Source organism: Seriola lalandi, unplaced genomic scaffold, assembly GCF_002814215.2.
Source record: "Seriola lalandi dorsalis isolate HSWRI2012SDOR001 ecotype SW California unplaced genomic scaffold, Sedor1 jcf7180002054297, whole genome shotgun sequence".
Lineage (NCBI taxonomy): Eukaryota > Metazoa > Chordata > Actinopteri > Carangiformes > Carangidae > Seriola > Seriola lalandi.
The window spans coordinates 597876-619416 of NW_019524850.1; the positions used below are offsets into that span (position 1 = coordinate 597876).

The window sequence follows — 21541 nt, forward strand, 5'->3', positions numbered from 1 at the left end:
CTGTTTTAAAAGTATCTGCCCAAAGGCTCAAGAAAACACACGGGTTGATGTTGAATCGTAATATAGCAAGGATGACTTGGCTAAAGCAAATGACAATTACGGTACAAAGACAAAGTTAAATTACTTTATTTACATCTTCAACATTTCAATCAGCCTTATCCATTCTCCCAAAGCAACAATAGTACAACAATCTGAAAAGTAAAACTTCATAACAGTGCAGCCATTAAAATTTCCATCAGTAGTTCTTTGAATTCTCAAGTGCAACCTGAAATCAGAGCCCTCCATGAAAAGTTCACCAGTGTGAAGAATGAATGTCATATGATCAAACATTTGTAAAGTTTAAAGTGTGAATGGCCCATTTCATTTTTTTTTTTTTTTTTTTTAAACGTGAAAAAAGCAGTCTAGATAAATGCATAGAAAATTATCAGATGTAAAAATGACTGAGGAGCATGTTCTGGGGTAAAGATGTTTTCAAGTCCAGAAGTGACCACAGAATCATCTCCTACATATAAACTCATTCTCCTTCTGAAGCACCTTAGATGATAACATCACATGTTTTGAGCATTAGCTGTCCATTACAATACATTAATTACTGAGTGGAGGGTTATTCCCCTGCAAGGACAGTTGAACGGCTCTATTGTTCTCAGTTTACATTCAAAATGCAAGTGTATAAAGGTCAGGAAAGGTTACAATTCATCAAGGAGAAAAAAAAGTGAGGTTTCCTGAGTGCTTTATACAGTCAGACCTATGGCATTCATCTGAGCAGATTCTTCTGCTGGAGGTAAATGTGTGCTGGTGCCATGCCTTGTAGACAGGACATATTTTGGGCACTAGTCACAACTCATTTTGGGAGTGAGAGGATGTTGGTGTTATTTACTTTCATATCTGGCTTTTCATGCCTTTGACAAGAGTCATAGGATTTGGCTAAACCACAAAAAGATCCAGATCGTCGGGCAGCTAGTGAAGCTCTGTGAGAAAATTAAAACCAAAGTGGGTGTGTTCAACCTTTTGACTCAAAATGAAACAGAAAATGTCAACCTAATTCTTCTCAAACCTAATTTTAACAGCCAATTCTACCTTTATCAGTATAAAGCTTTGAAGTTACACTCTTTTTGGAAGTGGTACTGCTGTGTTAGTGTTGAACACTAATGTAATTTCATCAAAGAAGCCATATTTGTTTTTAATGCAATGGAAACGACCTCTACACAACAACCTGTCCAGGCATTGATCATAGACCATGTCACAGCAGGAGTGATGATTTTCAGCTAGTGCAGAACATTCATACTCTTACCTCAACCCCCAGATTATAGTCAGTACAAATGCCTACTTCAACACACAGGAATATAACTGCTTGCCACATGTCGCCCACAACACCATAAATGTAAACAACAAAGTACACCTCCAGGAACCTGAACCTTAGATATGTTCCACCTTTCTTAACTTTGAGTTATGTCACCGCATACCACAGTAAAACAAAGTCTGAATAAATAATTTCAAATAAATAAGTTTAAAGGTACTGCGTCTGTTAGGCACACAGGATTGGCATCAGAACCTCACAAATGAACAGTCATCCTGTACATAAAAAGAAATATGCTGACTGTTGCTGATGGATGCCAAACGATAGTAAAGAAAAACAGTAAAAGACTTGTGCATGACTCTATAAATGACTGATCTTGCTGACAGCGTTCGATGCCCATGGTTTACAACCATCATGCGTTAACGTCTTTGGCCAGAAGAGGGCGACGCTGTTGATAACTTCTGGCCCAACCTTGAACAATCTGAGGACACAAAATGCAAAGTGCACAGTTTAGTTTAGCGCAGTAATTTTTAAAACCGCAAGTCTAATATGGTTTTGTTGCAATATAATAAACAGTCAGTTCACCCAAATCACTCAAACAGATATTTCCGCACTTATTCCCACTGGTGTAAAACCATGATGTCGATTCATCATCATGGCCTCTCAACCTTCATTTCTCATTTTCCAAACAAACAAAGAAACAAAACTCTAAGGCAACTCTTCTTTCCAGAGACCATTTCCTGGTTATTGAGGAGATCAATCCACAGACCTCACTATGAACAGTTTTTATTATTAGAACTACTTTCTACCAAAGAAATAGTCCCGATGAAGTGAAAAGTCCCGACAGCGTATTCTGTGGATTATCCTTAATATCAGAGATTGCTTTAGAGTTTTTTTAAGCACCACAAACTAAATTTAATTCACTTCCTCCAGATATCACAAAGCCTCAGTAGATAAAACCCAAACGCTCTCACCATCTAGTAGTATTGGTGCGATTTGGAAAAACTGACCCTTTAATAATAGCCTCTTAAACCAATACAGAATTTTACATGATGACATTGTTTTTCCTATTTAACATTTTCTCAACTGTGGAGTAAAACTTAAAGTGTAACTTTGCCCATGGTAAATACTGCCACCTAGTGTTTCTCACGGCTCAGTGCATAATTTTTTACTGGAAATAACCAGGCCAATAATTTAATTTCAGTGTTTTTCTAGCCATAACCATCTATTTCTATTTCTAAACTACAGTACCATGAGTACTAATACCATGGAAAGAAAAGTTTCTATTATGCAGAGAAAACAACTAATCAGAGACGAGATCCTAAAACTAGCCACTCACTGCGATTGTGAGGGACTTGAGGCTTGCACGGACATTCAGTAGTGCAGCCTTTCATCTACTACTACTACTACTATTATTTACAGTTATGTTTTTATGTGGAAGAGGAAGAGACTGAGCAATTGGGGAACTACTGTTCCGTTAAGAGTGAATTATGCAACCAAGGTCAAAAACACAGTAAAACAACACAGTGTAACAACACAAGGCATCAGTAGACATGTCTTTACTCCATCTTTGTGGAAAATGTTGTCAGTTAGAGTGAGATCTAGCCTGCTTAACCCAAGCCTATACAACTGCAAATATAATTTTTCATATTAACTTGACCTAGAAGAAAAAAAAAATCTAAATAATGATCTTGCCATCTCCATCTGATTTCATACGAGCAAACTTTCCCACAGGTAAGAATGTCCCGGAGAACATAACAAAAAGTTTGAAAACCAATGGCGCATCATACCCGTGTGTCCTCTTCTCTCCACAACATTTCTTGTTCAGCTTCATTAAGTTCCTCTGAAGGATCATATGTGTAAACTGGCAACAGCTGATGACGGAGTCTGTCAATTCTGAGGGACAAAATTCAAGAAATCAAACAGTGATTTAATAAATCACACTGACACACAGAAGTGAAGCAACCAAATTTATCAAATAAACATTGCCAGTGCCATGAAATCAATATAGATTAAAAGTGTTACCTCCTTTTCTTGCGGATATACATGACCTGAAACAGATCAAATTATCAGTTTTACATAAATTGTGTATAAGTAGGCACAGTGACAAATTTCTGCCATAAGTCAATGGTATTATTACCACTGAATCTTTTTCAGCAAGTCGTCCTATGCCATCCAACCCAACAACTTACCACAGCTGCAGCTATTCCAATAATGGTGATGAGGAAAAATGGCACCAACACATAGCTGACTGCCACATCCCCATCAATGATGGGAGGGGGCTGAGTAGTGCTGTTCATTGCATATGTTCAGGAATGGGGGGGGGGACACACGGGGGGCTGCCCGTGCAAGGCCTTTACAAGCGGCTAACCCCCTCCCTGTGGCAGACACTGTGCAGTGGCTGTCTCCTCAAACTGCGCCTTTGTTGTTTATGCCTCATCCTTGTCGTTCATGTGACTTCCACATGGTATCACTGACCTCCCTAATCAGCGAGAAATCTGAGAGAACACGGAATGAAAAGAATTTGCACAGTTAGAAGCATATCAAGGAAGTTGTAGCATAGTGGCAGATAACGCGGGGGAAAGGTATCCTATCAAGTTGCTTATTTGACTGGTAAGCTGGCAAACATGTAACAAGTTTCAAACATTCAAATGGACCAATTCAATATAATGCACAATTACGTCTCGTTAGCAAGTCCTGTACGAGCCACTTCTCTTGATGAGGTCAGTTGGTTTTCTTGTATTTGCTGTTATATGCTCGTGTAACTGCAAACCACCTGAACTAAAACATAACTTACCCACTGCTGTCGATGAACCTACCTATTTGAAGGCCCACATAGACATAAAGGCTATGAACCAATGACCCAGCGTTTCTAGCTATATAAACATAGCTACCGTTAGCTGCACCGGTAGATGACACCGCACCTGACAAGTTGTTTTAATGCAAACACAAGCTGAAGCAAGCCCCCTGCATCACAACGACGCTGATTTCTAACGAGCTACAGTAAACCTGTTTGTAGTCAATTCCAGTAAATTCTCACCCACTGTGCGACTTGCAATGCCCCTATTTCCACCAACGTTACTGTTGCGGTTCACAAGCAGTTTGTCTATCAGCAGCAGCAGCACTTCCTGTCTGAATCCTTCAGAGTAAGAGCTTCGGTCAATAACCACACAAAACTACGGAAGCGCATTGCATTCACATAAAGAAAATTGAGACATTTTCTCACAATGACCTACGATCTCACAATTAAACCGTAAAAGTCCTCACTTGTGTGAACAGATGTAAACTTTTCTAACGAGTATAATGCTTCCATAGATACAGTGAGTTAAGCTACATGAGCCCAATTTTTTAGTCTACATTTGTTTACATTTTGGGAAATTAACAACGCCGAATTAGCCATTAACGGTTTCTAGTTGCTATATACCATTGGATGTCCTGACAACTACGAGTGAAATGCTTTGATACTGAGGGAATCTTAAAAACCCGATTATTCTCAGGTAAGTATTGAAACGCGCCTATTTTTGTCGCAGTAGTTTTCCTATATCTAGTAAATGTGAAATAGTTAGTAGTAAAGTAATAATTACAAGATAAGCTCACGTTTTTTGTGTGAATGCAATTAGCCTCTGTACAAAAATGCACAAAATATTCCCCCTCACATGCATTTCATCTAGGGCTGCAACTAACAACCATTTCCCATTATGCCGCTTATTATTGCGATTAATAGATCAATTGCTTTGTAAGAAAGTAGTGAAAATGCCCGTTATAATTTCCCACAGACAAAGGTGATACATTTGTTTTTTGTTTTTCTGACCTGCATTAGTCTATGTTTGACAAAGAAAAACATGACATCCTCACAGGGTGGGCTCCGCAAAAGTGGAACACTTTTTGGGAAATGTCCTGGGGCACTACTATAAATAGTTTATTCAACATAACAGTATGTTTGTATGTTTTTTATGTTGACTTGTATTTCTACACAGGCCATTTCTGCTTTAACTTAAGTAAATGATCTGACTATTTCCTCTTCTACCACTGTCATTGTGTGACCTCTACGGTATCCTGCTAGCATCCTGCACTTTCTAGCCAGCGGTCAGCTCTGTTTGATTAGAGGTCAGAGACAAGTCAGGTAGCAGGTCTTTACCAGCTGAGATCCTTGACACTGCTGGGATGAAAAAATTTAAGGTTTGGCCTGAGGCTTGCCAGAGGCCTGTTGTTGCCTGTTTGCTTTTGGCCACTTTTCCTAAGGTACACCACAAACTGGAATAGCCAAAGTTAGAAAAAAAGACCTCATCCATCATTGTATCTCTACTGTCTGAAAGATGAATGACGAATGCCGATTGAATTCCTTTGAAACCCACTAATTTTAATTGATAATTAGGCTTCTTTTCACTGCAGACAGACAACTCTGGATAGCTTAAACCTTAGCATTATTTTGGGTATATTCAGTTTGAGACACACCACCCATTTTTCCAAAATTAGCTTGAGATTCAGTCAGCCAAAATAGCAGAAAACACCTGTGTTGGTCGACCACAGTACAGGTTGAACAAAAACAAAATAATGTACAAATGACTACTCTGAAGTTTGTTTTATTTGCTATTTGCAACTGGAAAATGTAATACAATAAACAGGCTTGATAGTTACAGTAATACCCATGTAATAGATCTGTGGCACCAGAGACCAGAACCAGCATTTAAATTCAGGACATATTTCGCTTATCGTCATCCTCAGACATATAGCAGCAGGAGGAAAATTTCCTCTTCAAGGTGGAGAAGTGTCCTTTGATTTTTTTCTTTTTCTTTGTCTTAGGCTCACTGCTCTCTGCACATCAAAAGTATAGTCAGCGCTTTAGCCAACGGAGAGTGGAACGACATGACAATTCAAGCTGAGGTGAATATTTCCTACCAGGTGCGTGAAAGGAACTTATGCTGCCGTAGGCTTGGTTCAAAGCGGAGTCAGGAGCTTCAACAGCGCTGTTTGAATGAACCAGTGGTGTGCTGATAGTGTCACGGTATGCTGGCTTTGTTTTGATATGGTCAGTGCTGGACTCCAATTTGAGGTCTTTATCATTAGCCTTAAAACTGTTGGTCATCTTCTTCTGCACAGCCTGGGGACTACACAAACACACACACACACACACACACACACACACAAACACAAACACACACACACATACAGATGAAAGAGAGAAGCACCGACATTATCTTTCTAAGGGCAAGGGTCTGGATCTATTGGGCATGTCTTCAACCTGCTGTTTCTTTTATTGATAACACCTACACTCATTTAAAGCAGTATTAGACAGGTTTCTGGGCAACATCATCTTGCGATGTAGGCGCAGACCCATGGCAGAAGCAAAACCAGAATGACTGAGAGGTTTTGTAGGAGCAGCGTGATGAATGAGCTTCACCTTTGTCACTTATGTCTAATGTGTTGTATTTTACTGGCAAATAACAAGAATTTCATACTATTACAGCTGATTGAGAGGGAGCTGCCAAGGTCTTTATACGTGCTGCCCATCTGTGGTTTGACTATATGAAAGAGCCTATTTCTCACTACTTGCAGTAGCAAATTTAATTGTGTGTTAGTTGGTTAGTGTTACCAGTACTTGCCATTTCTCACATATTGTACCATGTGTGTGTGTTTTGTGCTTGTAGGACTACTGTCTTGTTGTTGCATTCAAGAGGCTAATGTTAATAGTTGAAAGTGTGACCTTACTTGAACTGAAGTAACAGAGAAAAGTCGCAAAAGTCATGTGGCATAACAATACTAATAGCCTCTCTCTTCTTCTGGTAATGATAAAAAAATAAGGCAGGTCACAAGTTGAATAAAAAATCATGTTTAATGGTTATTTTTCTTGCTATAAAAGCAGCACAGAGATAGTAGTGTCTGCAAAATGTACTTAAAGTGTCGAAAGTAAAAGTACTCCTAGTCCAAGCGGGAAAATGCACCCTATGAGTATTTTGCAATCATATTATTTACAATGTTGGAAGAACAAGAGCAAGTTTCAACAATTTTACATAAATTTGTGCATAACGATGCATCATATTTTAAAGTCTCGCCATATGCTTTATATGTAAAATCATAATTTGCTCAGTAACAATTAGCTATACCTGCCAAATACATGCAGTGGAGTAAAACATATAATATTTCGCTCAGAACTGTAGTGAAGTAGAAGTATAAAGAAGCACTTTTTTTGGCCACCTGGGGGCAGCGCAAACAATTCATGACCACAACACTGAAATATCATCATCACCTTTAAGTTGATTTGATGAACATGTGAGCGGCGAACAGCTGGTACAGAGCAATATGATTCAATTGGACTTAAGTTTCGTGCTATCTGATGAATGTAAGTCCAGTTCTTACTCACTTTTGCCTCTCCTGAGGGAAAAACCTACACACTACACATTGTATGAGCCAGTAAAGTTAACTATAATGCTGACCGTTCTCTCATAACCTGTGTGCCAAGAAGATCTTCTATACAGACTCGGGCACAGCATTCATTTAGACACACTTACTCAGAACTGTTGCTTGGACTGAGGTGGCTCCCTGTTATGAATGGATGGGCCAGGACTTTACTCGGTGTTATCCTTTTCTGTGGATTCATCTGAAGCATTTCCTTCAACAGCTCAACACTAGCACTCCGACCAGCAGTTTCTGTGCTGTTTTCTTGGTACAGGTTCATCTAAAATTAGAATTGGTTAAACATTACATTAAACCAAAATAACTCAAGAAAAGAGACTAATTTGTGGGCTCATCAGCAGACAGCATGTATTTGACAACCAACCGTTTCCAGGTCATCCAGAGATGAGAGTCGGTGTCTCCTCGTTTCCACCGGCTTGATGCCTGTTTCAGTGTAATACTCCACTGGCATCTATAATACAAAATCCACTTCAGGTATCTGCTGATCAGAGTTAACTCTTTCTTACGAAAAATAAATTATCTAATAAAGGAAATTTCATGTTTGGCCCATACTGTCAAAGGTTTGGTAGTATACCTTGAATTTCCAGTGACTGAATAAACAGTATTTGTGACGTCTGTGGTAGAACAGCTGTGTTTTAGTCCCTTTATTCAGAAGTTTCTCAGGAGGTTCACCCAGGATGTCGATGATGAAACGCAGCTGGAAAGAAAATACATTATCATGGCTCTATGGACGGCGGTTGTTCTACCACCAAGGTCCAGACTAAAATACCTCAACAACTATCTGATGGACAGCTGTGTAATTTAGTATAGACATTCAAGATACCCAGAGGCTGAATCCTACTAATGTTGGCAATCATCTGACTTTTCCCTTAGCGTGACAAAGAGATTCACATTTGTGGCTTTGAGTGAAAGGTCCCAACAACTACTGAGTGGATTGCCATAAAAAAGTGGCACACACATTCATGTTGCCCTTACTTACAAAAACTAATAATACTCCTATCAGGCTCAGCTGGCAGTTTACCATATTAGCATGCTAATGCGGTAAACTAAGAGGGTCAACACATTAACTTCATATCTGCTTAATATCGGCATGTAAGCATTGTTATTGTGAGCATTTTAGCATTTAACTCAAAGCACCACTGTGCCTAAGTTTTTCTGTGATTGAATATTCTACATTTGAATATATGCTTGAATTGTAAAAAAAAACAAAACAATAACAACAACAACTAAAAAAAGACATTTGATTGAGAAAATTACTATTTGATCACGAAAAAAAGCAGCAATACTGCAGCAGCATTCCAGCACGAGCGACCTGAGGGGACATCTGAAAAATATGCACCCAGATGAGCACCTATGCAAGCAGCTATGTCTCTTGTTGTATTGGTGTGCCCTTTTATGGACATAATACACAAAAATAGATATTTAAGTTGTTACCTATATGTTTTTTTAATCATATAAGAAGGAATAATCATATAATCACATAACCATCAATAGTAATTTTTACTGTATACAGTCTCACAGCGGCTTAGGATCACACGAGAATTCGCAAGACAGACAGCATGGCTGTAGAGTCTTTGTCTTGTTCGCACTTTTTTGTGTGGCTGCTCTCAGAGAAGCCATAGTATTGAAAAGTGCCCTTTTCAAGATTAGCATGTGTCAGAAGAATATTACTACATATATTAAGAGCAGTGTAGACATGAACCAGCGATAGTACTGACCACATCATATTCGTGTTTCCCTGGGAAAAGCGGAAAGCCAACGAGCATCTCGGCCATGATTGTGCCAAAGGACCAGATGTCGATGGCCTCAGTAAACTTGAGGCCAAAGAGGATTTCGGGAGACCTGAGTGTAGAAGAACAGCAATAGACAAAATGGAGATCACTTCCCTCTAATATATAGAGAGCTTTTCAAGTTAGCCTCTGTTCAACAAACCTTGGAACTATGTTTCTTCCCTCAAATTTGACCACATTATTGTGTTAACCACGAAGATATGACAATTATTTTTTTAGCATGAAACAAATACATTTTTGTGGCACATCAATAGCTTCGACCCGGGTATCATGTTTCAGTTTTTTTTAGGAGTCAGAAAATGGGACATTTTTAAATTTAGTCGCACAGAAGCTAACCCAGAAATGTGGTGGGACTTCTTGTCTTCCAGCAGAGAAGTGTTTGCCGATAATAATAACTGACAGGAAACTTTAACCTAAGCAATTCTAATGAAAATGTCTCTCGGTCTCACCTCTGCCAAAGGGGCTGAACAACTAGACCTGGTCTTGCTTCAAATGTTTGAAGAGTGAGGCCAAAGTCAATGAGCCTCACCCTGAATGGCTGCTGCTGATGGTCCACCAGCATGATGTTATCCAGTTTCAAATCTGCATGGATCAGTCCGACACCATTCAGTGCATTTAATGCTGTGGCCACCTGCAAGGAAAGTCATCCAAACACAATGAAGGATGTCCCATGAAAAACTGATAAACTTAAATTCTACTTTTCTATCTGGTACTGTAGCCTTACATCTTTGACAATGATCCTTGTAGCATTCAGAGGCAGAGGAGCCCATTTCCTCTTGCACATGTAATCAAAGAGGCTCATATCCAGAAATTCAAACACCATGAAGGTCCGGTCCATCCTGTGGAACCATTCATGGCATTTGACGATGTTAGACTTACCAGGGTCCAAACATTTTAGCTTTTCCAGTATGACAATCTGCAGGTAAATGACAAGTGTTAAATGGCTATGTAATCAAAGTCAGACAATGTTTTTAGTAATTGTGACCATTAAATTGTAGCTCACCTCTCTTATTATTTTTAACTGTGAATGTCTTTGTTTTAAGACCTTCACAGCCACGGTCTCATCAGTGTCCTGTTTTAAACATTTGATGACTTGTCCGTAGCAGCCCTGTCCCAAAACTTTGAACATCTTATAGTTTTGTGAGATTGTGCTTATCGGGGGTTGATGAGCCATATCTGAAAGCAACATGTGAATATATTATTTGCAGTAGCGCATGTACGCAAACAGTTAAACGCTAAAAAGAAACATTTTAACATGTATTCTTAGCTAGTGAACTGGTACACACAAAACTTAAGAGCAAGTTAGGTTTACTTTTAAAATGTGGCCATTATTTGAATATTAATACGATAAGTGCATCCATCTGCAGCTAAATTATTACAATCTTCAAATTCAAAAGGTGGAGCTAAAGTGACCTGCTTTAAATGTCTGTTTAGGATGTTATAAACCTCCTCATACACATTTCCACACAGACTACATTTTGCATCTTACCACAGTTTATTTTAGGTTTTTCCAACTAAAAAGTCAACTAAACCTTGCTTGACATAATTTGATATTTTCCTGCCTCATTAATAAATGTTTCTAGTGGTATTTGAAAGCCTCAACTTGATTATTTTAATTAGGCTAACCAGGGTTAACAGACCTGCTATCACACAGCATCTTGTACAAAGTTAAATACCAGCCTGTAACATGAATGTCTATAATAGTTTAGCCTGTCAAGTTCATGTTTGTGCAGTTTTAATTCAAAATGAACAACTATCTAAGTTTACTGTCCGAAATTATAGAGGTTATTTACAATTAGACACCTGCTGTTACTTGTCCCATGACCTTTTGCTTGATAAAGAAAACATCAATTATAAACATACACTAGAATACTAATGTTGCATATTTCACTCATCTTTCCACTTTTGGTTGCAAGTTACAGATCCACTCAACCTCACAAACATTGTTATAAAAGAGAAAACAAAACAGTGGCTTTACCTGTATCAGCTACGGAGTGTCTCACATTCAGCTCCAGTCCAGTTCTCTGGATTTTGATCGACTGGAGGCTTCTTGTGCAGTAGTTTACAATAGAATGATGCATTTCAACACTCACTGATGTAGAGCATACTGTAGAATATCTATATGATGTCATAATGCATGTAGGAACAGTCTAGATTCCAATGGGCCTCAAATTAGTGTCACATTAGAACTACAGATAAGGTACAGTACAGGGGTAAAACCAGTGGTGGAAATATTCAGATCCTCGAGTAAGAGTACAAATACCAGACTGTAAAAATACACCAATACAAGTAAAAGTCCTAGATTTAAAGTTTGTAAGTATAATCGGGGTAATGTACTTAAAGTATCTTCTAAAGTAGAAGTACCCAGAGCTAGTTCAAACCATAGACTGTAAATAAAGATGGACGTAGATGTGATGTCACCCATAGGTTTCTGAAGAGACCTTTAAGTCTTAATAAAATTTAAACGAGTGAGTTATATAAATTTAACCCACCCTAAAGTTGTCATGAAGGGGGAAAGTAGCTGTCGACACCAAAACAGTTTTTTGTACCATGCTGTAAACATGTTTATCTCTGCTGTAGAGTTGAGGATTTTAGCATCAGCTGTGCTTCTTGTTTGTTTAGTGGCCGTTTTAATGGCTGACAAAGCTTTTTTTCTTTTTTCTCTGAGATGCTGGTGTCTACTGCACAGAATTACAGAACATTTAATTGACTCCTGTAATAATTTTAACGGGTCTACTGTGGAACTGTTTCAAATAACAAAGCATCATACTTTACAAGCTCATTTACAGTTCATTTATTCATCTTAATTTAATAATTGTAGTGGAGAAAAAAAGCCCAGCATTTTTTTATTATCGTGACAACACATGTGCCAGTATGGAGGATTGACCTAAAACTCTGGCTGTCAATTAGAGAAGAAAAATGCTTTGCATTCAGTCATCACTGAGTTTACAGCAGGTTCAGTTATGGTTTTGTGCTGTCAGTCCATTGCCACTAGATGTCACTAAATACCTGTGACTTTACAAGATTTCCCATGCCCATATACATTTTGGATAATCACTTAAAACTGCCTTATATTTTCAGTTGATATATTACAATGTAAACTTTTAATATTTTCTGTCAGTTCAGGATAATCAGCATAACAAAATCAACCATATGCCAGTGGACCACAAATTGATTGCACCCTGGTTTTTCTAACATTTCATACGTACAGGGAGATCAACAGTAAACATTTAAGTCATTTTCTCCTCCACATATCTCATCTAAAGAACAACACAACTCCACTCTTCACCCTGTGTGTGTCAGATATTGAGTGGCTTTGGCAGGGCGCTTTGCCTGACTGGGAGTTGAAAGGACCAGTGCTGCAAAAGAAAAAGACAAAAAAACAGAAACAAACAAACAATATTCCCTTATTCAAAAGAGATGTTTGCTGATTCTTAACTTAAGTGTTTTCTTTTCATAGGAAGCTGGTAGATTAGATCATTTCCTATGTTGGATTACAGGCAGATGAAATTTCAAAGGGTTATGATTGTACCCATCCATAAAGCATGAAGGCAGATGGTCTTATGTCTCATTGTTTGTACATTAATACAAAGTGCACTAAAAAGGGAAGGGTAATGGAAAGAGCCTGTACTGTGAGCATGAGCTCAGAACCTCCGACATGTAATTTCTTTGCCATCTGTTCTTGTGCCAGTAAAGAAAGGTTTTAAAATATATACATCATATGATTTATTTTAAGACTTTTAAATTAGGATTTATTTGTTTCTTTGACATATGGGTTGTGATGCGGTGATTACGCCTACGATTAACAAAATCAACATATATATGAAACACCATTACTTTGTGATTTTATTGTTGGTGAAATTCTCACATTGATGTACCAACATAACACCACTAATGATGTGTTCAGACAAGCTACCAAACACAGCTAATCCAACCGTGGGGCTTCCAAACATGAGTCAGTCACCCAGAAAGTCACAAAAACGCAGATTCAAGAACATTTCAGTGCTACCTTTCTCTTTGACCTCAGATCATGTTCGATACAATATGTCTAGTATTATCTTGCCCACCTATTGGTTGCTTAGTCACTACTCTGTTTACAATGGTTTTGGCGTGTTTATTGTCATATTTTGTCATGTAAATAAAAGCTGTACAAAATGTACTAACTACATAAACAATCACTTGAGCAGACCTTCCTGTTATGTACTTGAAACAGTGGCTGGTTAGTCAAAAGGCCTGTTAGGCAGCCAAAGGACAAAAACACATCTCCCTCCCCTGCAGTGTAGTGCAATGTGGACGTGATTGACAAGAAAAGGTGTAACGCCTACTCTTACCATCCGCTCTCCTCATTGGTTGGGAAGTGGAAATCACATTTGGGGCTCCCCCCATTACAGAAACTCTTGTTTGAGAAATTGTCTATTAACTGTAATGAAAAATGTTTCCCACAGACCCAGATATGATCCACCCAAAACTGTCTTGCTGATGAAACCTTGAAAGTGCAAACGACCCCACTCCCACCTGCAGATGTGCATACATCTGGCAAAGCCCTCCTGTCACTCTCATGTAGTTAATGTTGCGAGGGGAGATTTAAAAAGTCTAGTTTCAGAGTAGCATTAGCTCACTCTTTCCCCCTGCAGCCTATTTCTGTCGTCCATTCAAAGGAAATCGCTGGGCCATCCCCCCGACGCGCGCCTGTGCTGTGGAGCTCCCCCTTGCTGCGTGCATCGTGATCTAGTGGATGCAGAGTCTTGCAGAGAACGCAGGGTCACCTTCTGTCACTGCAAGGGGAAATACTAAATTATTTGCAGCATAGGCTATTGGGTAGTAGTGGACCTCAGCAGCAGCAGCAACAGAAGCAGCAGCAGCATCTCTGGTAAGTCAGTCTGTGTATCTGCTCCGTGTTGATGCCACATTGCTGCACTGGGAAGAGAAGCTGAGCATCCTTTTAGCAAAGGGCGACGCAGGGATAAAGGAATCTCGCATCATTTCCCATCGTTTGGATAATGTGTTATCCTCTCTCTGCTGCGACACCGACCAAGTACTACTGATTCACTAGCAATACTATAGCGATTTTGAATTATGCATGCGTCATTTTATATGGTGCACCGTTGTTTTGCATACGCCAAGGGTGAAGAGGAACATCTTGCATCATCTTGGATTACTATTACGTTTATAGTTTGATTTGGCACTGTCTGCTTAATGCTCTTACTTCCTTTGCTATTATAAGATAACACAGGGTGTTGTTTTTACTATGCATCTCTCTCTTGCCCTACGAATTGCCAGGATTAGCAAATTTGACCTCAGTGTCCACACTGTATTAGCAATGCAGTGTGTTTATCTGCAGAAATATCAGCACAGAAACTGTCAGTGTGATATCAAAGACTGTTTCCATGTTGTATAGTACACTATAGTAGTTGGAGATGGTGGCAAATGCTGAGAAGGGATTGCCATTTTATGCTCTTTTCCATGCGCCAAATGGGTAAACAAGACTTGGTATATGAACTACGTCGAGCAAAGATGTCGTAATCGTCCCTGTTTTTATGTACATGATGCATTTTGTCGCTACAAATACAGTGGATAAGAGTAAGGAAGAGCCCTGTTCCTTATTTGAGGATTTCTTGGTGAAATGGACGCGAATGTAAACGAGAGCTCTCCGCTCTGACGTTATGTAATTGGTTGTCACAGCACAACGATGAGCCATCTCTAGCGTCATTGTTTTTTTTCTCTGACAAACCAACAGAGGAGGAGCATCCTGTTTTCTACATGGGATTAGGTGCATGTGGTCTTTTAATCATTCATCAAATCTGCCCTCGAGCTGAAATGCATCCAGGCTCACAGCTGACCAAAGTATCTCATAACCACATTTATGCGTTTAGCAGCAGAGTTGTTATTATATGCTGTGGTGATGGTGATGATGATGATGATGATGATGATGATGATGATGATGATGATGATGCTGCGTTTCAGAGGCTGGTTAATGGTAGTTGCTCCAGCTCGTAAAACATCCAGTCTTGTCTAAAATCAAGCACCTTCTCGCCACACGGCTGATTTAAGGGCTATTGTGTGTTTAATATACATATACATATATACACATGTATATAAACCCTGTTGCTTTTTGTTATAATGGTGACATATGACAGGCAGGTCGCTCGTGATCGCCACAGCTTGTTTTGGAGCTGTCCGCGGTGCTGAATCCACTGTTCGCTGGAGTGCACGTCTGTCAGCAGCCAAGGTGCCCCCAAGAGAGCCTGACACGAGGCTGCAGTGAAGAGATGATGATACTGCCAGTGGAGGGGGTGGGGGTGGGGAGTAATCCAATTGTGTTGCGGAAAGGGGAGTTAAAGAGTACCTGCTATTTATTAGCAGACTCTTCACTCCTCACTGTGGGGCCAAGTTAAAAGTGTCTCACCAGGAACTCATCTATCTATCTATCTATCTATCTATCTATAAAAAATGAAATAAGTAAACATCATCTTGTGTAGGGTATCGATCATTTACCATCTGAAATATACCTATAGAACCAAATATCATTTAAGACTTTTATTTTTAGTACCGCCGTGTGTTTTTGTGCAACCTTCCTTGTAACCTTTTAAACCTTCTTTGTAACAAAATATGTTACTAGTTCTGAAAGTATTGACCCAAGTATCATTCTGGTATCAGTGGTTTTGGCACTGGTATCAAAATATTTCTAACATTGCTAGTAAGCCATGCAGGCCCCAACAAAACAGCATCACTTCCATATACTCCGCATTCTAACCTCCTCTCTCTCTACATTCATTTGTGAGTCTGTGTATGTATATGCTTGTCCGAGTCCTTGAGAGACAAAAGGGCTAGTCACAAACCATTCACCCTTTTCCCTTTGAGACTGCTGTTCAATTTCTAAAGCCACAAGTATGTCCTCTCTGACTTCCTGCAGTGCTTACAGTGTATCGGCGGTACCGTTCATTTTGTGTTTCCATGCTTCACTTGTTTTGCTTTTGATTGTGGTGAGGCAGCATCTTCCTGCTCAGGAGGTTTGTTGTCAGAATTTAATTATGACTTACACTCATGCAACCACTGGCTTGATCTGTTTTTATCTTTAACCATTAATAATATAGTGGTGGCATGACCGTTAAACAACGTGGTGATAGCATATAGGAATCTTAACCCAGGAAGGGAAAAATGTTATTGCTCTAGGCAGTTTTAGCTAAATGATTTAAGGTAGTTTTAATCTCACTCCTCTTCAGTTTGGCTTCTTTTTGGCCATGTGCATAATAACGGATTAACAGGAGCGTGAGATCTGTGGGAAGCATTGAGTACAAGCTATTGTCATTTGGTTGTTTGTTCTTCTATTTAATGTGAGATGTCTAAAATAGGTGCAGTACTTCTGGCAAGTGAGGGTTGCCTTGTTAAATGGAAGGCACTGATGAATTAAGGATAAAACTGATCACATTAAATGGCAATTAGATCTATGATTAATTTAACTCAGCGTCACAACAATAATTTGTTTTCAGATTAGGTTTTTACTTCTCCTGGTCACATACTTTGGTTTAGGTTTCATTTAATCTTATTGCAATACATAAAGATAAAGTGGGGGCTAATAGAGGAAGAGGTGCAGCATACAGATTTGAGCAAAACACTTTTTAGATGCAAATCTACATCCATTCAATCCAAAGCAGGTTTTGGTTAGATCGGATTCTGTCACGTCTTTCTCAATATAGCCCACATTTTGTTTGCTCATGTTGATGACCTGTGTGTTGTTCTTAGTTCTTTGTGGGTGGTGTTCAGACATCATGTGAGAGAGAGAGAAGACAATATGTGAAATAGGGAGATTGTTTTTGTTTTTGTTTTTTTTGTACACTGTCTTTAACGTGCCTGCTGATGAAAGAGTTAAAGGCTGCTGTTCCTCTGGTAAAAGAGGAGATAGTGGTGTCTGACAAGGTGTGAAAAAAGAGGCAATGTAAGAACAGAGAGTCTGAAGGGCAGCCGGAGTGTCTCATTTCTCTCAGTGCAGAGGAGAACACACACGAGGGAAGACTCTATCCTTGGCGGAAGATTTATGACATTGGAGATTGTCAAAAACATCCACGTTGCCTTTCACACCGCAGAAAGAATCTCATTTTGTTTGTTTTTTTATCCGTATCCGAATCTGTTTCCATGATTTTACACTAAAAGCCAGAAAGATAAACACACATGTTATTGATATTCTATTTATGAAATATTTATGGTAATAATCAATTCTCTAGATGTGATATGGAGGGATAGAATGAATGATTGAATGATGAATGATTGAATAAGAAATGTCTTTTATTGGAAGTATATCTACACTAGGCATAGCAGCAGATACATGTGTGTTTCCCTTTGTTGAACAGTATGAATGAGGTTCGTGTTACCTGGTGCCTTTCATGCTGTGTCACCACAACATGTCAGTGTTTGCCTGTTCTGAATCATCATTATGTAGCTGTGGCTCAACCTGAGGCAGAGCACTGTGAGCGTACGTATCGTGATCTTTGGGGCAATTCGAAATGGAGTCCCAGTGAGCAGCTGAAGGTATGAATCATGCACTGGGGTTCGAAACAATCAGATGTTAATGGTTAAGCATCATCATCAGTGGATTTTGTCGATGCGTCGTCTGGTGACAGTTGAATGTACCTGTGAATGCAGCAGTGTCATTGCTTTGAACACTAGAGGGTGTTTTCCTCATGGACATATACAGAGAGATAGGGGGAGAGACAGAGAGAGAACTGATGCTGTTCTAGTGATTACTTGACTGGATGGCATGTTTCTAGTAAGACAGTTCATCATATTTATGCGTGTAGCTAGTGCTGCAACTAACCATTCGTTTCTCTATCAATTAGGCATCAGATTGAGTTTTCAATGAATAGCTGGTCTTCAAAATGTCAAAAAATAGTGAAAAGTGTTCATCTCAGTTTCCCAGAGTCCAGGGTGGCATCTTCAGATATCTTGTTTTGTCTGACCAACAATCTAAAACCCCCAAATATTCAGTTTACTGTTATACAAGATGAGGAAAACAAGCACATATTCACATTTTAAAAAGCTCAAACCAGAGATTTTGGGCACTTTTGCTTAAAAATTATCTACGCAGGTATGAAATCGCTGTTGATTTAATTTTCCGTTGAGTGACTAATCAATTTATCAGAAACCGCTGTGAGCCGTTAAATGATTAGCAATCGTTGCTGGGATTTCTTCACTCGGAGACTTTGTATCCTTCAGAACTCTGAACAGTCATGGGCGAAAAACACCAAAAGCATAGACTGACCATGACTCAGCATTTTAACATGAATTTGTGCCAGACTCAGTTGGATGGAGCTGTTGTCAGGCGTCCCATTTAGCCGTCAGATGGTGCCCACATCTCCAGTTGCTCCGTTCCATGGGTGGGCTGCCTCATCATGATTCTGCCTGAACGTCAGTACACCCTTCCATTATCATAACTGTTTATGTTGTGCAGAGGGTGCAGGAGCGTAACCCAGCACACACACACACACACACACACACACACACACACACACACACACACACACATGGGTAGAAAGATTCAGTCACTCTTCATAAATGATGAAAAACACATTTATTTAGATAGAAATTATGCGGACAGATTAAACTCATAGCTTCATAAACGTCTACACTGAATGTGTAGGTGTTATAGACAGAACAAGATGGCCGTATGATGATATGAGCATGATGCTGAAGCTAGAGCTGCATTATTTTCATAACTGATTAATTTGTTCATTATTTATTTGGTTAAGTAGTTGGCCACATTAACTGACATCTTCAAACTGCTTGTTTTTTCCTTCCAACAGCATCAAACTAAAAGATATTCAGTTTACAGTGATGAATGAGCGGATATAAGCAACAAATCCTCACATTTCAGAAGTTGGAAACAATGAATATTTGGCTTTTTTTTCTCTGTAAATGACAATGATCCAAATTTTGTTTCAGTTTTCTGTCAATCAATTATTCGACTACTTGTTTTTGCAGTTGATGAAGTCAGAAGACGGTCCATGTGTTTCAAAGTGTATCAAACCACATATTTTTCCTTTCATGTTAATATTATGTAAATTCAACATTTAAATCGACCAACAGTGGATGGAATTATTTATACAGAAAAAGAGCACTGTGATCCATTGAATGATCCCAGCACAGGTGAATATAAACATGTGTGAAACAATCATGGTATCAGGGGGTTGCAGGGTGGATTTAAACAGAGTGGCTTAAATGACACAGTGTTTTAAATTGTGCAGAAAGCAAATGCAGGTAAAAAATGAAGTGTTAAAGTGTTAAGTTAAAGTGTGGGATTTTTCTTTGCATTCTCACAGCAATTTAAAGCTTTAAACCTGCAAGTTAATTCATTGTCACATATACTGTAAAAAATAGATACCAGATTTCTGAGGTTTATTATTTTCAATTTTGGTGAGACTGAGACAGAGTTGTTAATTTAATGCTTATGATGCTGTTGTATCGGAGTACATTATATTATTAGCTCTATCTAATCCTCATCCAGTCCCCCATCCCTTAATACAATCTTTATTGCTGTTTAAAGTTTTGCTTTGTCGTGTGGGTGAGGAGTTTGTGTTGAATCTTGTGTGGGCTGCGTACCGTTAAAATGTGGTATGTGTTAGTGACAGCAGAAAGCTTGCCCTTTTTTCAAATGAATGCTGAACATGTACATTATCTTTTGCAACAAGCAGCTTCCTGACTGCTCATCTTACATCAGCGTAATATGTTGTCTGCTTTCACATGTTCAAAAATACAAAAAAAAAGAAAAGAAATAATGTAGGATTCACACAAAATCATTGTCCTGTCACTCCATTTAGAACACACAGTACATTATCATCTTCTACTGTGTAATCATGTGTCATCATGTAATCAAGTTCATAACTTGGTTTATTTTTCTGCCGACATTAATTCTGCACACCAGCCGGTGTATTAGTGTGATGCTATAAAGAAGCTGAGGAGGCTGAGTTTATTAAATATTCCTCTTCCCACAGTGTCAGTGTTTACTAATCTCCCCTTGATTGTGATTGTTCAAAATGAAATTCAGCTAATCTCTTAATATCTTTGCCTCTGTAACGGTAATTGGTGTTTTGACACGTTGTTTCAAACATGTTATGCTGATTTCCATTTAAGAGCAATGTAGCTATTAGCTAGTAGTTATTTGATGCCAAAAGGACTTACTCCTTCCATTTTCTCTCCACAGGTGATCTCCTGCAGGGGACCAACAGCTCTCTGTAAGGTTTATGGAAACCTGACCTCCCATTGGTCGAGAAGGTGAGTTGACCGTGTTTGTGCTGTCTGTCCTTCAAAATCTTCCCGTTTCCCTTGATCTTCATTTAGTGTGAAGTCGCACAGGTATTCCAGAAGGACAACGCCAGGCTTTAGCACAGACCCAAACACCTTTTTAAGGACCTTTTGCATAATGTATACTGCTTAACACACCACTTGAGGTAATTAATAGCTCTTTGCCGGCGCTGTTAATAATTCATGAGGGTGTCCCAGTCTGTCGATGGGCTAACTATAGGAGAGGTCAAGTTTGTTGCTGAATTTGAGACCCTCTTTTGGGACTGTTCTATATGTGGTCTATATGTACATGAGCATGTGCAACATAACATATAGGATTACGGTGATAGTGCAGGGTTGCATTTCAGCTTTCTAGCCTCTCCGGTTGATCCTCTCCACTGATCTGTAGACTCTAGGGTACCAATAGCATTTTGTCTCTCTTAATATTCTTCGTATTTTTTTTGTTTTTAGAGGAGATTATCGGAGAATTTACTAATAAGAGTAGCTGCTGTTTTCTCACAGGGAAGAATGATATGTCAGGGGAGGGGTACTTATTGATTTTGTTGTTTGATCTCTTTGTTTTGTGTGCATTATGACAGAACCTCGCTGCTGCAGGGAGCTTAAGCAGCTGTCTGATGAGGCACAGACTGTTGTTTGTATATGATAGAAGGCTCATCAGAACATGATGGCCCAGTTCACTTAGGCTTCTCCAGGGAGTCTGTGCAGTTTGGACTGGGAGAGGAAGCTGGGTCAGAAGAATGTAGTG

At 39.1% G+C, this 21541-nt stretch overlaps 3 protein-coding genes across 6 annotated transcripts in view; 1 reads left to right on the forward strand and 2 right to left on the reverse strand.

The window, feature by feature from the left end:
• Positions 1–110: 110 nt before the first annotated feature.
• smim29 (small integral membrane protein 29) lies at positions 111–4426 on the reverse strand. 3 transcript variants are annotated; one of them, XM_023406243.2, is made up of 5 exons: positions 4338–4426; positions 3490–3795; positions 3323–3348; positions 3088–3193; positions 111–1778 (listed from the first exon to the last, which is right to left on the reverse strand). In XM_023406243.2, exons 2-5 carry the CDS (start codon positions 3595–3597, stop codon positions 1710–1712), a joined length of 309 nt encoding a protein of 102 aa, XP_023262011.1. In that variant the 5' UTR covers positions 3598–3795; positions 4338–4426; the 3' UTR covers positions 111–1709. The 3 variants fall into 3 exon arrangements, with proteins under 3 accessions (XP_023262011.1, XP_023262012.1, XP_023262013.1); XM_023406244.2 differs by having other exon boundaries at positions 4342–4421; XM_023406245.2 differs by lacking the exon at positions 4338–4426 and adding an exon at positions 3979–4327.
• A 1564-nt stretch (positions 4427–5990) lies between these two features.
• On the reverse strand, positions 5991–10675 carry LOC147819129 (homeodomain-interacting protein kinase 1-like). The gene is made up of 9 exons (XM_087173981.1): positions 10505–10675; positions 10226–10417; positions 9951–10132; positions 9430–9553; positions 8286–8408; positions 8076–8162; positions 7807–7973; positions 6197–6405; positions 5991–6112 (listed from the first exon to the last, which is right to left on the reverse strand). The coding sequence occupies exons 1-9, from the start codon at positions 10673–10675 to the stop codon at positions 5991–5993; spliced, it is 1377 nt and encodes a 458-aa protein (XP_087030107.1).
• A 3499-nt stretch (positions 10676–14174) lies between these two features.
• The window catches only part of pacsin1a (protein kinase C and casein kinase substrate in neurons 1a), a 36027-nt gene continuing 28660 nt past the window's right edge, over positions 14175–21541 (forward strand). Inside the window, exons 1-2 of one of the 2 annotated variants that reach the window (XM_023406252.2) lie at positions 14175–14371; positions 20696–20766. The gene's annotated coding sequence lies outside the window, so the exon portion shown is untranslated. Of the gene's footprint in view, positions 14372–14458; positions 14537–20695; positions 20767–21541 lie in introns of those variants that run through there. The other variant, XM_023406253.2, reaches the window with a different exon arrangement.